This window comes from Sapajus apella, unplaced genomic scaffold (assembly GCF_009761245.1).
Source record: "Sapajus apella isolate SASKATOON/1434 unplaced genomic scaffold, GSC_monkey_1.0 scaffold1, whole genome shotgun sequence".
In the NCBI taxonomy this organism is placed as follows: Eukaryota; Metazoa; Chordata; class Mammalia; order Primates; family Cebidae; genus Sapajus; species Sapajus apella.
The window spans coordinates 28,025,435-28,039,992 of NW_022436941.1; the positions used below are offsets into that span (position 1 = coordinate 28,025,435).

General features: G+C 36.9%; 1 protein-coding gene across 16 annotated transcripts in view; it reads right to left on the bottom strand.

Moving 5' to 3' along the window:
* Nucleotides 1–14,558, bottom strand: part of APC (APC regulator of WNT signaling pathway) — a 151,521-nt gene that overhangs the window by 107,827 nt on the left and 29,136 nt on the right. For 3 of the 16 annotated variants that reach the window (XM_032274461.1, XM_032274445.1, XM_032274430.1), the window contains exon 1: nt 9,730–10,102. The exons of 6 other annotated variants lie outside the window; for them this stretch is intronic. In XM_032274461.1, the coding sequence (XP_032130352.1) occupies nt 9,730–10,068 (339 nt within the window). In that variant the 5' untranslated portion in view covers nt 10,069–10,102. Of the gene's footprint in view, nt 1–9,193; nt 9,697–9,729; nt 10,104–14,558 lie in introns of those variants that run through there. 7 more of the 16 variants (XM_032274466.1, XM_032274451.1, XM_032274436.1 and 4 more) reach the window with 3 other exon arrangements.

A 14,558-nucleotide genomic window follows, 5' to 3' on the forward strand; every position in this document is an offset into this window, starting at 1 on the left:
AAATTTTTACAGTATTTTGAAATAAGGTTTTGAATTAAGCTTATGCTAGTTCACAAAATGAACTGACAGATGTGTCATCTTTTTACATGGTCTGGAACACTTTGAATAATATCTATTCTTTGAAAGTCGACTAGAATTCAAAGCAGGAGGTGTCTTCTTTTTCTTATCAAAGTGATGGATACTCAAAAGATACCATTGAAGAAGTAAGATTTTTAAAAGTATTTTAAAGTTTCTTCTGTGGTTTAGTCTTTTCATTGTTTCTCCATCTTGTATTAATTTTATTCATTAATAGTTCACTACTAAATTACCTATTTCCTCTAGTTTTTTAAATGTATTGTCTGAATTGTATATATTCTCTCATTTAAAAATTCTTTATCTGACGGTATCTTTTCTCACTGATGTTGTTTGTTTGACTTTTTTTCCTTTAAACTTTCTAGGGTTTCATTTATTTTACTGGTGTTTACCAAAACAAACAAAAAGTAAAACATCCTTTCCACTACTTTATTTTCTATGTTATCCATTTCTTTATCTTTACTAATTATATCCTCTTACTTTCCACTGGTTTATTCTTTTTTTAGAGTTATTCAAAGTGAAGGGCCGACACAGTGGTTCTCGCCTGTAATCCCAGCGCTTTGGGATGCAGGTCAAGAGTTCAAGAGCAGCCTGGCCAACATGGTGAAACACTGTCTCTACTAACAATACAAAAATTTGCTGGGCATGGTAGCTTGCATGAGTAGTCCCAGCTACTGGCGTGGTGGGGAGGGTACTGAGACAGGAGAATCGCTTTAACCTGGGAGGCAGAGGTTGCGGTGAGCCGAGATCACGCCACTGCACTCCAGCCTGGGCAACAGAGTGAGATTCCAACCTCAAAAAATAAATAAATAAAGTAAATATTAATTCATTTATTTCCTTACTTCACTTAAATATTCACTTATTTGTTTCTTCCCTAATAATATAAATATTAAGGACATAAATTTTTCCCTTAGTATCACCTTTTCTACATTCCACAGGTTTTAGTATGAAGTGTTTGCCTCTTTATTTCTAAATAACTCAATTTCCATCTTGATTTCTTCTTCGATCTAGGGGATACTTCAAAGATCTGTCTCAATTGTTAAGTATACATGGCTTTTTGGGTAATCTATTCATTGTCATTGATATAGTGTTCATTAGATTAATGGAAGACCGTCACTTATAAAATTGCTACCATTTGAAAATTTTTAAAGGTTTGCCTTGTAGTCGAGTACATGACTAATTAACTAATTTTTACTATTTAGTAAATATTTTACTAAAAATATTTTAAAGCAAAAAGTATATAAAGTACTATAACTTTTTATTGACTATAGCATATTATTTAAATCCTATATATGACCTTATTTTTTGTGTATTTGTGTGAAATTCAGAAAGCCTGATATTTATTTAGTACTTACAATGTCCCATGTACTGTAAGTGCTTTCTATATATCAACTCCTCACAATCACCTATGAGGTAGGTGTTGCTTGTCATTTCTGAGTTAAGAAAAATGGGACTCCAAAACTGTAGATAACTTTCCTAAAAATGCAGATCAAGAGGCTATGCCAGGATTCAAATCTGTAGGTTTTTAATGTCATGCTCTTAAAGACTGTATAATGTAACTTCTGCCTGCTGTTCACAATCTATTATATCTGATAATAGTCTACCTTCCAAACTTATTTTTTATTAAGTTCCAACATAACCTTCCTCAAGTAAGTCTCTCTTCACTTTCCTGTACAAACTATTTCTTACCTTTATATTTTTGTTTATACCTCTTCCCTTATCCTCATCCTTTAAGGTCCGGCTCAGGTGCTTACACAAAACCTTCCTGACATCTCTAGCCAATAATGAATCTTCTTGCTGACTGAACAGTGAATACTACACAATTTGGCCTAACTGTTCTCTAATTATTCCATTTTACCTTGGGGTGTTTTGTCTTCCCAGCTCGAACATAAACATCTTGAAGACAAGGTCTACATCTAATACTTAGCTTTTGAAATTCCCAAAATGCTTTACTCAGTGACAGCCACATAAAAGACAAATATACACGTAAGAATGAACAGAAAGGGTGCATTATCAGCCACAGAGGACAAACAGAGAGGGCACAAAATCAGAAAATGTCCAAGATGACTTTTACATTAAAAGAATAAGACTATATTCCTTGTTATCCACAAGGTACCATATTTAGGTATCTTACTATTCACAGGGTACCAAGTTATCATAAGGGGTTGTTATGGGTTGAACTGTGTTTCATGAAAAGATATGTTGAGGCACAGTGTCTCACACCTGTAATCCCAGAATCCTGGGAGGCTGATGTGGGAGGATCACTTATAGACAGACAGGAGGTCAAGTCCAGCCTGTGCAATATAGTAAGACCCTGTCCTTACACACACACAAAAAATTAAAAATTAGCCAGCTATGGTGGCACGTGCTTGTAATTCTATCTACTTGGGAGGCTGAGTTGGGAGGACTACTTGAGTCTGGAAGTTATTCTAGCCTGTGCAACAGAGCAAAAAACACCACCACCACCACCAAAAAATGTTATATGACTTTATTTGGGAACAGAGTCTTTGTAGATGGATCAAGTTTGAGATGAGGTCATACTGGATTACAGAGGACACTAAATGCAAAGACTGATACCCTTATAAGAATAAGAAGACCATGTGATGAAATAGGGACATAGAGACACACAGGGAGAATGCCGTATGATATCAGAGGAAGAGACTGGAGTGAGATATCTTCAGCCAAGGAACGCCAAAGATTTCAGGCAACCATTAAAAGCTAGGAAAGAGACACAGAACAGATTCTCCCTCATTAGAAGGAACTAACCTTGCCAACACATTGATTTTAGACTTCTACCTTCCAGAAGTAGAAGAAAATACATTTCTATTGTTTTAAGCTATCAGTCAGAGGTACATATTATATTATTAATATAATATGTATCAGTGGCTCTGGGAAAATAATATAGGGAGAAACGATAAGTTGCCAAGTTCCTTGTTCTCAAGTAGCTTATTATCTAGCAAAGGGGGACTATTCAATAGAATGGATAAATAGGATCAGTATACAAATAGATTTTTGTGTCCCACTTCACATTCTATTGGCTCACTTTACTCATTGCTGTAGCAATCAGCTCACTGCAGATGGAAACTAATGGTACATCAGGGGCAGGAAGTATCCTTTGGTTTCTGTATCTCTGACACCCCAGTGTGAGTTCCCAACACTAATGCATGTATAACCTATAAAAGAGTGAACACTGCATGGGAGAATCATTGATCAAATGGGAATGGGAGCTAGTATATAGATCTTTACCTTGGGTGGACAATTCTGAGTTTTATTCTGAATGGTCCCTCAGAAAAGTCTGGGGAGGTCAAACCACAATTGTCCAAAGTGATGATCAACTTGAGAACACGTTTCTACTAGGTGTCCTTCTTTCCCTGTCTCATTCATTTCAGGTCTATAACTTCTGTCCCCTAGATCACTTCCCAAAATATTTCACAAAAGGTCTGGCCTCAGGACTCTGAGAAGGGACCCAGGCTAAGATGAAATCACCTAGAATTAAACGGCAAATGTAGGTTCAAAAGCACTAACAGAGTGTGCTACAAAAGTCATACCTTGCTGAGAAGACTGAGAAAAGGGTTCAAAATGTAAAAGCCATTTTAGAAGGGAACCTAAGAGATGGCACGATTGTAACAAACAGAAATATGAGGACAGTATTCCAGGAGAAGGAAAAGAATGGTCAAAGCTCAGAGGGTGGAAAAATGACATATATTTTGGGGAACAGACAGTCATCTAATTTAGCTGAAATACAATGTGAAGGAATCAGGAGAAAGCAGAAGGTACAGAGTATAAATATGGAATGGAACAACATCATGCTTTGGTGACTTCACAGTGTAAGGAAGCTGAAGTTTCAATAACGCACCCACAGAAATGGTGTTATAACAAGTCTAAAAAGTACAAAGAGAAACTTAACAAGGTCATGTTGCTTTAACGTTTCTGTTTCTACTACAGAGTATGTCAGAAGTAGCTGATACACTGACATAAATTAAGTGATGATAAAACCAAAAATCTAAAAATAGGTAGTGGAAAAGATGTTTTAATACTGTTCAGTGACTATCTGCTTACCATCTTGGTCGTTATATATTATACAACGCTTTAAACAAACTTGGTAAATGCAAATCTGAATTTACTAAAAGAAAGTAAGTCATTCACAAAAGTAAAAATAACTAAAAAAAATCCTTCAGGTTAAAAAAAAGAAGAATCAGATGAGTATGCCTGTGGTAGACAGAATAACAGCCCCACAAAGATAGCCACATACTAACCCCTAAAACTTAGGAATGTGTTACCTTAGGTGGCTAAAGGGACTTTGCAGATGTGAGTAAGGTAAGGATCTTGAGGCAGATTTTCCTGGATTATCAGGTGGACACAATGTAATCACAAATGTTCTTTTAAGAAGGAGGCACAAGGGTCAGAGAAGAATACATAACAAAAGCAGCAGAGGGTCGGACTCAGAGATTTAAAATGCTGCTGGCACTGAAGCTGGAGAAAGCCTATGAGACAAGGAGTGCAAGAAGCTGAAGAAAACCAAGAAAATGGATTCTTGCCTACAATCTCTGGAGGAAACACAGAGTTGCTGATTTTGGTCCCGTGAAACTCATGTCTGATCTCCAGGACTAAAATAATACATTTGTGTGGTCTTAAACCACTAAGTTTGTATACATTTGTTACAACAGCAATAGGAAACAATGCCCTATAATCCAGTGATCCCTCTCCTAGGGATAAATCCAGTGAAACTGTTTCACTGGTCGATGCAATGATCTTAAAATATATCCACAAATTCTTTGATCCTATTCCTTTAAGAGGTGGATCCTAATTCCTCTCTTGGGTGGGCTGGACTTAATAACTCACTTCTAATAAAGAGAATATGGCAGAAGCAATGGTGTGTGGCTTCGGAGTGCAGGTCATAAATGGCCTTCCTCTTGGGATCATTGAAGGAAGCCAGCTGGTACGTCATGAAAACACTCAAGCAGCCCCATGGAGAGGCCCACAAGACAAGGAACTGAGGCCCACATGACAAACAACAGCCAATGAAAAACTGAGACTACGTGAGTTGGCCATCTCGGAAGAAGATCCGTCAGTTCAGTCATGCCCTTTAGATGACTGTATCTCTGACTAACATCCTAACTGCAAACTTCATAGGAGATCCTGCCTGACTCAGCCATCCAACTAAGATATTCCTGAATTCTTGCCCCATAGAAACTGTTTACGCCACTAAGCTTTGGTACAATTTGTTATACAGTGATATGTAAATAACATAGTCCCTAAGGAGTCATGTACAAGAATGTACACCATAAAGGTGTTTGTGATAAAAGGGATTTGGAAAAAATGTATGGCCTTCTCTGGAGGAACAGTGATCAGTACTATAGAATACTATACAGCAGAGTTAGCATCACAAACTAGATGGATATAAAGTAAGATAGATAGATCTTAAAAACTGTATTGAGTTAATAATGTTCAAAAATTATGTAAATTAAAAATACAGGTTTGATTATATACAAAAAAACCCAAGCAGACACTTGTACACCCACGTTCATAGCAGCAATTATTCACAATAGACAAAAGGTGGAAACAACCTGAAATGTCCATTGACAGACGAATGGATAATCAAAATGTGGCATATACATGCAATGGAACATCATTTAGACATAAAAAGGAAGGAAATCCCAATACATGCTACAATATGGATAAACCTTCAAGACCTTATGCTAAGTGAAGTAAGCCCACTGCAAAAGAATAAATACTAAATGGTTTTTCTTGTATGAGGTTCCTAGAATAGTCAAATTCATTGAGACAAAAAGTGGAGTGGTGGTTGCCAGGGGGAGGGGAAAATGGCGTGTTAGTGTTTAATGTGCAGAATTTTAATTAGGGAAGATTAAAAATTTCTACAGCTGGATGGTGGTGATGGTTGCACAACAATGTAAATGTACTTAATGCCACAGAACTGTACACTTAAAAGTGGTTAAGATGGTAAATTTTATGTTATGTATACTTATCACAATTTAAAAAAAAATCTCATTAACTGTAAAAAAAAAACGGACTCACAAAATGATGCTAAATAAACATTTCTCAAGAATTCATGCATATTTAAAAACACAAGAGGAGTGGCAGCAGGGTGTGAGAATAGAGGGGAGAAGGCTTACCTTGTGTCACCTGATGATGTCATGATTTGATTTACAAAGTCAACTTCTGAGAACATATCTATTCACTTAATGTTCTCATTGTATATTCAAGATATTTAGAACTTCAAAAGGTAATTTAGTTTTCAAAAATTATTGACTGTAAGCAGATGTTATGAAAAGGCAGTGTTTCAAAGAGCAATCCACCATATTCTTCTAAATTAGAGGATATTTTAGATTATATAGATCTTTAAATATCCTAGGAGTAGCCAAAGCAGTGCTTAACTTGCAATGAAATTTCACGTAATTCTACCATGAGTTTCTTAGAGATTAGTTTACATGTCTTATTTGACTCCAGCACCCTTCACAGATGATATTTAGAAGGTATCCTAATAAATATGTAGTGAATGTGTTTCCTAAACTATTAACCATCTTTATCTGAATCATAAATACTCTATCCCATCTCATGTGCTGCACAGATAGGTTTCACACTCTAATACAAGAAAAGGGGGAGAAGAGAGATCAAATTGAAGAGAACATTTAAACATATACAAGTGTAAAAGATTGGTTAAATTACATAAAATGTGTAACAGCATAAATAGACAAAAATGGTAAAATCTACAGAACAATTAATGCAAATGAAAAACTTCACAGTGGCTTATGCCTAGAATCCCAGCACTTTAGGAGGCTGATGAGGTGGGAGGATCACTTGAGTTCAGGAGTTCAAGGCCAGCCTGGGCAACATGGCCAAACCTCGTCTCTACAAAAATTACAAAACTTAGCTGGGCGTAGTGGCGTGTGCCTGTATTCACAGCTATTTGGGGTCTGAAATGGGAGTATCACCTGAGACTGGGAGGTTGAAACTGCAGTGAGACATATTCACCACTGCACACCAGCCTAGGAGACTAAGTGAGACCCTGTCTCAAAAAATAAAAAATAAAAAGAGAGAGAGAAGAAGAAAAAAGAAAAAACAAAAACTTCAATAGCTTAGATTCAGCTCATAAGACATTTATGAATATTTAATTTTAAATTCCTTAATGGCACAATTCAGGCCATATCAAGTAGCAGTAAATAATTTCAAAGACCACTAAAGCCAGTAGCTCAGTCACAGATTACATATACTACAAGAGGAATGAAATTAACTTTTAGTTCTTTATTTCTTATTTAATTCAGAAAAACATCTCAATCTAACTGTTCTACTTAGATGTGTTCATATGATTAAGAAGATCTTTAAAAAGTTGTTTATGAATGTCATTATGAAAACTGCTGCTTCTCCATTTGCTTAGTCACCAGGTATTTTATAAAGCATTCTTACATTGTAGATAAAAATCCACCACAACCAAGTAGGATTGCTTTTTCATTTTTTGAATAATTTGTCAGTGACTTACTTTGCTTCTCAAATCATAATTCTGTTATGTGTTATTTTGTATGTATGAGGCATTATAAAATTGTTTTATAGAATTAGAATAAAATAGAAGACCTAAGTTCTTTGCTTTGTTATACAATACTTGACCTTCGGTAAAGTCACAACATACTTGAGTAGGAGTTCTAACATGTAAAATAAAAATAATGCTACACTGAGCTGTTAAAATGGTAAAAGAAGGTAATTTATGTAAAAATAATGATTTTATGTATCAAACACTATGCTAATGGAATTCAAAGAACTGAGTAATATTAGCTGTTAAATTTCATTTGAAATTTTAATGTGACATCTTTAATTCTAGCTATCATTTCCATCAGATTTAAAAACAGAGTTTCAAAGTACTTTTTCTTGAGATAGGGTCTTGGTTGGCTGCCCAGGCTGGTCTTGAATTCTGAGTCCCAAGTGATCCTCTAGCCTCAGCTTCCTTCGGCCTCCTGTTTAGCTGGTATTACAGGCATGGGCCACCATGCCCAGCTCCTGACTATTAACCCTGATATCCATGATCAAGTTTTAATTCTTAAAGCAGAAATAATTTTTAAAGAATTGTTTAAATTTATCAGTGAAAAATTCATGCAGTCTTATTTATCTAAGTCAGCCCAATTCTATATTATCTTGAAAATATTACTGAAACAATTCAATAGGTTATCTTAAGACCTTCTATTACATAAACATTATTTAAGCAGCACTGTCACTGACCCTGCAGGGCTTTAGCTTTACAAAGCCACTGCCATCCTCATTCAGGGAGTGGGGAGGTGTGGCAGGCTGGCTACTATAAATATGCATAACAATAGGCTTTTACATTTAGGTAAATGAAAAAAATAAACTCAATGAAATACACTTTATAACAAGAGTGTAACTTGTGAGTATTCACTAAACAGAAATACACCTAAAAGAAAAGCCATATTGCTTTAATTTAAAATATCTGCCTGTAGACTTTATTCTATGTTATCTAAAAGCAACCAAAGAGAAATATAAAATTATTCAAATATAGGTCTTAAATATTAGGCCTATAAAAATTTGTTCACTATAATTTTTCACAAAGTAATTTACATTAAAAAGTGCTTTGCTCTTGAATGACCTAATTAATGGCATAAAAGCTTCACTAACAAAGGAAAAGATCCACTGTTTCATACATAATTTATTAAGATTTCCTATAGGATTTATGTTAAATCAAAGAATCTGAGCATCTCTTTCATGATGTAGAATCAAAGTGTTCAGTACATTCCACTGACAAAAACATTTGTAGCCTGACATTTTTCCTACTTTAAAAAAACAATAATTTTTTTTTTCTCCTGCTCAGGCTGCATTTATAAACTATGGCTTCTTGTAAATGGGCTTCTACCCCCAGCATTTGCTGCAAGGTTTCTTATTCCTCTGCAGTTGTCTTTTCAGCATAACAGAGGGAGAAAAATACTGCTGCAGTCATCCGCAAAAAGCCACTACCACTGCAATTTGTAACTAACAAAGACACTGGTATCTTTTTGCCACCCTATTCACAGGGAGTTTACTTAGATGTTTTACAAAAGCAGGCACAATACTGGTGACCAATATTTCACCAACCAACACCGCCACTCACGCTCTGCAGTACCTGCCTCCTCCTCTTTCTCTCATCCCCAGTAGCTCTTTCCTCTAGATTCACATCAGCCATCTGCAGCGGTTTTGTCTCCTCTCTCTTTTGGCCACCACTGCATGTGTCCTTGTCACCAGGGAGGAAAAGAAGCCTTTCAATGAGCTAGAGCTTTTGCTCCTCGCCATGAATATGCTCCATTCTTTGTTGTCCTCTACCCGTTGCCTTAGATACTGTTATTCCACTCTGTCAAATGGCATTATAGAAACAAAAACCCCTTCTAGCTTCAAAAACAGCTTTTTCTCAGCAGACTCCCTTTAACACTTCTACCCCTCCCCCTTCTTCCTCTTCTGTCAAAAACCCTGGACCGAAGCACAGGAAATCCATCTCCAGTGCTGCAGTGGGGGGCGGGGGGACGACGCCCCTGCCTCCTCGTTTGGCGTGTGGCAGTGGACCCTGTGCCAAGGAAAGGCCATCGGTTTAAGGCAGTGCAGAGGCGAGGACTGCCTTCCCCCTACCCCCGCAGCAAGCCTGTCCATGGTGGCTCCAGCACCTACCCCATTTCCGAGTCCGGCAGCACCTCCATTCTGTCTCCAGTGACACCCTGGCGGGCTGCGCCAATACAGCCACATGTCGGTCACGTGCGCCCAAGCCCAGCCAATCGGCGGGTTCCCGACGGGAATGGGGAGCGACCTGGTCCGCATCCAGCGGATTACACAGCTGCTTCTCACTCCGCTTCCCGACCCGCACTCCGCAGCGGGGCACAGGACCCCGCCCAACCGCACAGCCGGCCTAGCCCTAGCCCTAGCCCTAGCCCCAGCCCTGGACCCCAGGGGGTATGTCCTCACCACTCCAGTCCCCAGCAAGCAAGGAAGCTGATGGTAGTTGACAGACATAATAGAGGGTGGCGGGGGGGTCCACAGGACATAAGGATTAGTACGAGATGCTGGAGGCATTTGCTACGATTTTTGCAGCACAGAGAAAAAATTATATTAAATGTATTACAATAAGTAATTTTACATTATAAATCACTGACTTGTTAGTAATGATGACTTGTTAGACAGATCACTCCAATTATATTTCAATTAAAAATAGTTACCAGAAAAGCTAATCTAGCAGCTTGTAGTTGAGATCAGAACTCTGGAGTCTGGGTTGAATCTTCACTCCTGTCATTCCAGCTCTGTAACTTTAGTTACTTAACTTCTCAGTGTTTCAATTTCCTCCTCTATAAAATGGGAGTAGAAGTACAGAATAGAGGAGTTAATATACATAAAGCAGTATTTAGAGTGGTCCCTGACACATGCATAGAAGTGCTGTTAGCTACTACAAATCTGAGGCTTTAATGTAGCATTTTAATGCAAATTCTACATTCCATTTAAATCTAACCAGGTGAAGTTTAAATTACTAATTTTATGAGTTAGAAGGACAAAATCTAAATTGTCAAGATTTATAAAGTTAAACTTATATTCTAGTTTAAATGGGGAGGAAACCAATTTCCATTATCTATTTAAAATTTTAAAAGATACTTCAAGTTTTTAAATGAAGTATATTATAATCTTTTCTTAATTTTCAAATAGTATAAAAAGAAGCAAGCTATTAAATAGCATATTTGAGGCAATTCCATTTTATTTAAAAATGTATATATTAAAAAAGTAATTGACACACAACAAAATGTCCGTAGAAGTTATCCCTGGAAAGTGAAATTATGGAGCTATTTCTGCTCTCCTTTCATGCTTTCGATTTTTTTCCTCTTTCATTAGTCCCTGTGTTACAATGCCTGATATATAGCAAATACACCCTATTTATTTAACAAGTCAGTTATTTCCACACTGATGGCATACTACTGTTCTATTGCAAGTTTAAATATATTTACAAACAATTTCCCTTCATATTTGAAATAAAGGAAGTGTGTAAATCAATTTGATTCTATCCTAAATAACTTTATTATGAGAATGACTTTGTTTTACAAAAGGCTTTCAAAATCCTCTTACTGAAAGCATGATTCACTGCACAGGACTTATTTATATAATCATTATTTGTGGCAAATCCAGAATAGGTAATTTCTCATAAGGCCTAGAACTTCCAGAAGGAAAATGGTCTTTGAAAACAAAGAATACATTTTAAAAGCTCCCCAAAATAACCTCTTAGTCTCCTGACACAATTGTAAGCCTATTACTCTTGACTCAGACTATGATTCAAGCTATTATTCAGTAAACCAGTTTGTAGCCAAAGTATTTGTCTAAATTTTTACTGCATGTATCGTTGATATTCATCAGTGACTTAAATGATAGAGTTGTAAAGAAAGTTATGACCATTATGTGTTCATTAGTCACTAGGCTTCAAATCTAAAGAAAGCCAAGTTAAAAATTTTATATTTTACAATGTTGCCAATTACTCAGTAATGTATTTCAAACCAGTAGAGATTCCACGAAAGTTTAATTTGAATTTTTAAAACTACTTAGCTATTTTAAAAACTATAATTAAATATAGATATATAATCAAAATATATTGGGCCAAATTTCAACATGGAAAATCACTGAAACATTACCTTATGTTACCAAGTTTGTACGTATCTCAGAATAAAGCTCCTGTCATCTCTATTAACGTTATCATTTACACTACATATACATATATGAAATCAAAATATTTTCTGGGCGGGGTGCAGTGGCTCATGTCTACGATCCCAGCACTTTGGGAGGCCGAGGTGGGTGAATTGCTTGAGCTAAGGAGTTCGAGACCACAGACGACGTGGCGAAACCTCGTTTCTACGAAGAACACAAAAAAATTGGCCAGCTGTGGCGGCACGTGCCTGTGGTCCCAGCTACTCAAGAGGCTGAGGTGGGAGAATCGCTTGAACCCGAGAAGCAGAGGTTGCAGTGAACCGAGATCTCATCACTGCACTCCAGCCTGTGCAACAGAGACCACGTCTTAAAAATATATATATTTTTTTCTGATCAAAATGAAATGCAAATAAATTGTGTAACACTGTTTAAAGACCACACTGACAACATATCTCTTATTTTCATTATCAGTATTTGCTATAACCAGTTTCATTGCTTTTAGTAAATGGTTTTATATGTAAATGTTATAAACATAAAATTCAACTTTAAAAAAAACCTGTGAAACTACAAAAAAAAAATGACTAAATACGATGAATAGGATTCTTAATGTCTTAAATATTACATTCCCCAACTACTTGGGAGGCTGAGGCATGAGATTCTCTTGGACTCTCATGCAGGGAAGCAGGGGCTGCAGTGAGGAGAGATTGTGCCACTGCACTCCAACCTCACTGATAGAATGACTGTTATCTCAAAAGAAAAAAAAAACCACACACACAAAAATCCCTTTACATTCCATTTTTACCTAGGCATGTTTGGCCTAATTTAAGACTTGTGGTTTAAAAAACTGACAGGAAGATTACTGACAATATTAACTAGTGTAAAATGAGTTAAAATTAGTGCTCCTTTTAGTTGCCTTAATTGACTCAGGTGCTTTATTGATAAACTTAACTGTTTCTCTTTAGTGAAGACCGTTAGACATAGAATAGTTATATCTACAGAGATCAACAAGTTTTTTTTTCCTTCAAAATAATAATTATGCATTGAAAAAAGTTACTAGTGTAAATTTAACTTCTATAGGTACTAAGGCATCAAATAAAGCTCAGATTCGAAAACTTTCAGTGTTTGAATTTATAGTTAGTTATGGTATGATGGAAAAGCATAAGAAGAGATAAGTTAGATGTGTGCCAAACTGGTTCTATATTTTTCATGGGATATGAGAACGAGGTGAAATGTTACAATGGCAATGAGATTTTCAGTGACATATAAACTAAGTGGGAGATCTTGACCCACATGTCTGTCTTTATCTAAATCTGTCTATCCATCCACCTATCTCCCTTTCTTTAGGGACAGGGTCTTGTTCTGTCACCCAGGCTGGAGTGTAGTGGCATTAACATAGCTCTCTGTAACCTCCAACTCCTGACCTCAGATGATCCTTCTGCCTTGGCCTCCCAAGGTGCCGTGATTACAGACATGAATGGCTACTCAGGACTGGGAGATATATTCATTGTCTTCTACAGGCAAGACTTACCTGTGTGTCTACGTTACTTCAAGGAGCAACAAAAGAAGTGCTCCTAGCATCTAACAGAATCTTAATTTTCCCCCTGCCAATATCCTTTCTTTGTGTCTATCTTTATCTTTATCTATCTATCCATCCAACTATCTCCCTTTTTTTAGGGACAGGGTCTTGCTCTGTCACCCAGGCTGGAACGCAGTGATGTGAGCACAGCTCTTTGTAACCTTGAACTCCTAACCTCAGGTGATCCTCCTGCCTCAGCCTCCCCAGGTGCTGTGACTACAGATGTGAGTGGACTGCACTCAGCCCTGGGAGATATATTCATAGTCTTCTACAGGCAAGACTTACCTGAGTGTTCTATGTTACTTTCAGGAATGAATCTCAAAAGAAGTGTTCCTAGCATCTAATAGAATCTTAATTTTCCTCTCACCAATATCCTTTCTAATAAGCAAACATCAAAAAAGTTCTTCATGCTTGCTCAAGAACATTCCATGTCTTTCCATTGCTGACAGTGGAACTGAGACGGTTCAGAGTTTAGTCACGGCGTGCCCCAAGGTCATGTTAATTAGTCTTCCTACACTAACATACTTCCTAAGTGTATTAAATTTTCTATGGCTGCCAAAATAAATTACCACAAATGTAATGTCTTAAAACACAAGTTTGATAACTTACAGTCTTATAGGTCAGAAGTCAAAAATGGGTTTCACTAGGCTAAAATCAAGGTGTCTGCAGGGCTGCACTCCTTTCTGGAGGCTCTAACGGAGAATCTGTTTCCTTGTCCTTTCTGGCTTTTACGGATTCACTGTATTTTTGGGTTCACAGCACTTTGCTTCCATCTTCAAAGCGAGCAATGGTAGATTGAGTCTTTCTCATTCTGTAGGACTGACCTTGCTCCTTCTCAAGTCTCCTCTGACTCTCATTTTTCTGCCTCCCTCTTCCACTCTTAAGCAATCACTTTAAAGACCCTTACATTTGGCCCACCTCAATAATCCAGGATGATCTTCCTATTTTCAAGTTACCTGATAAGTCTTCTTAATTTCCTTTTGTCACATAACCTAACATATTCATAGATTCTGGGAACTAGGAAGCAGACATTTTTTTAGGGAGCCATTTTTTTGCTGACCATACTAATAGCTTTATCTCCAACTGTTTCAGAACTTGCATCCTAATAATAAAATTAACTAATCAGCCCTTTCTAAAACTTACAGCTTCTTACTAGTATAGCTCTTTGCTACTCTACTGAGATACATAGAAGGCTCCAGCATATGGAGACTGAAGACTTCGGTTCAAGTTCTGAATCTTTCATGTTGTA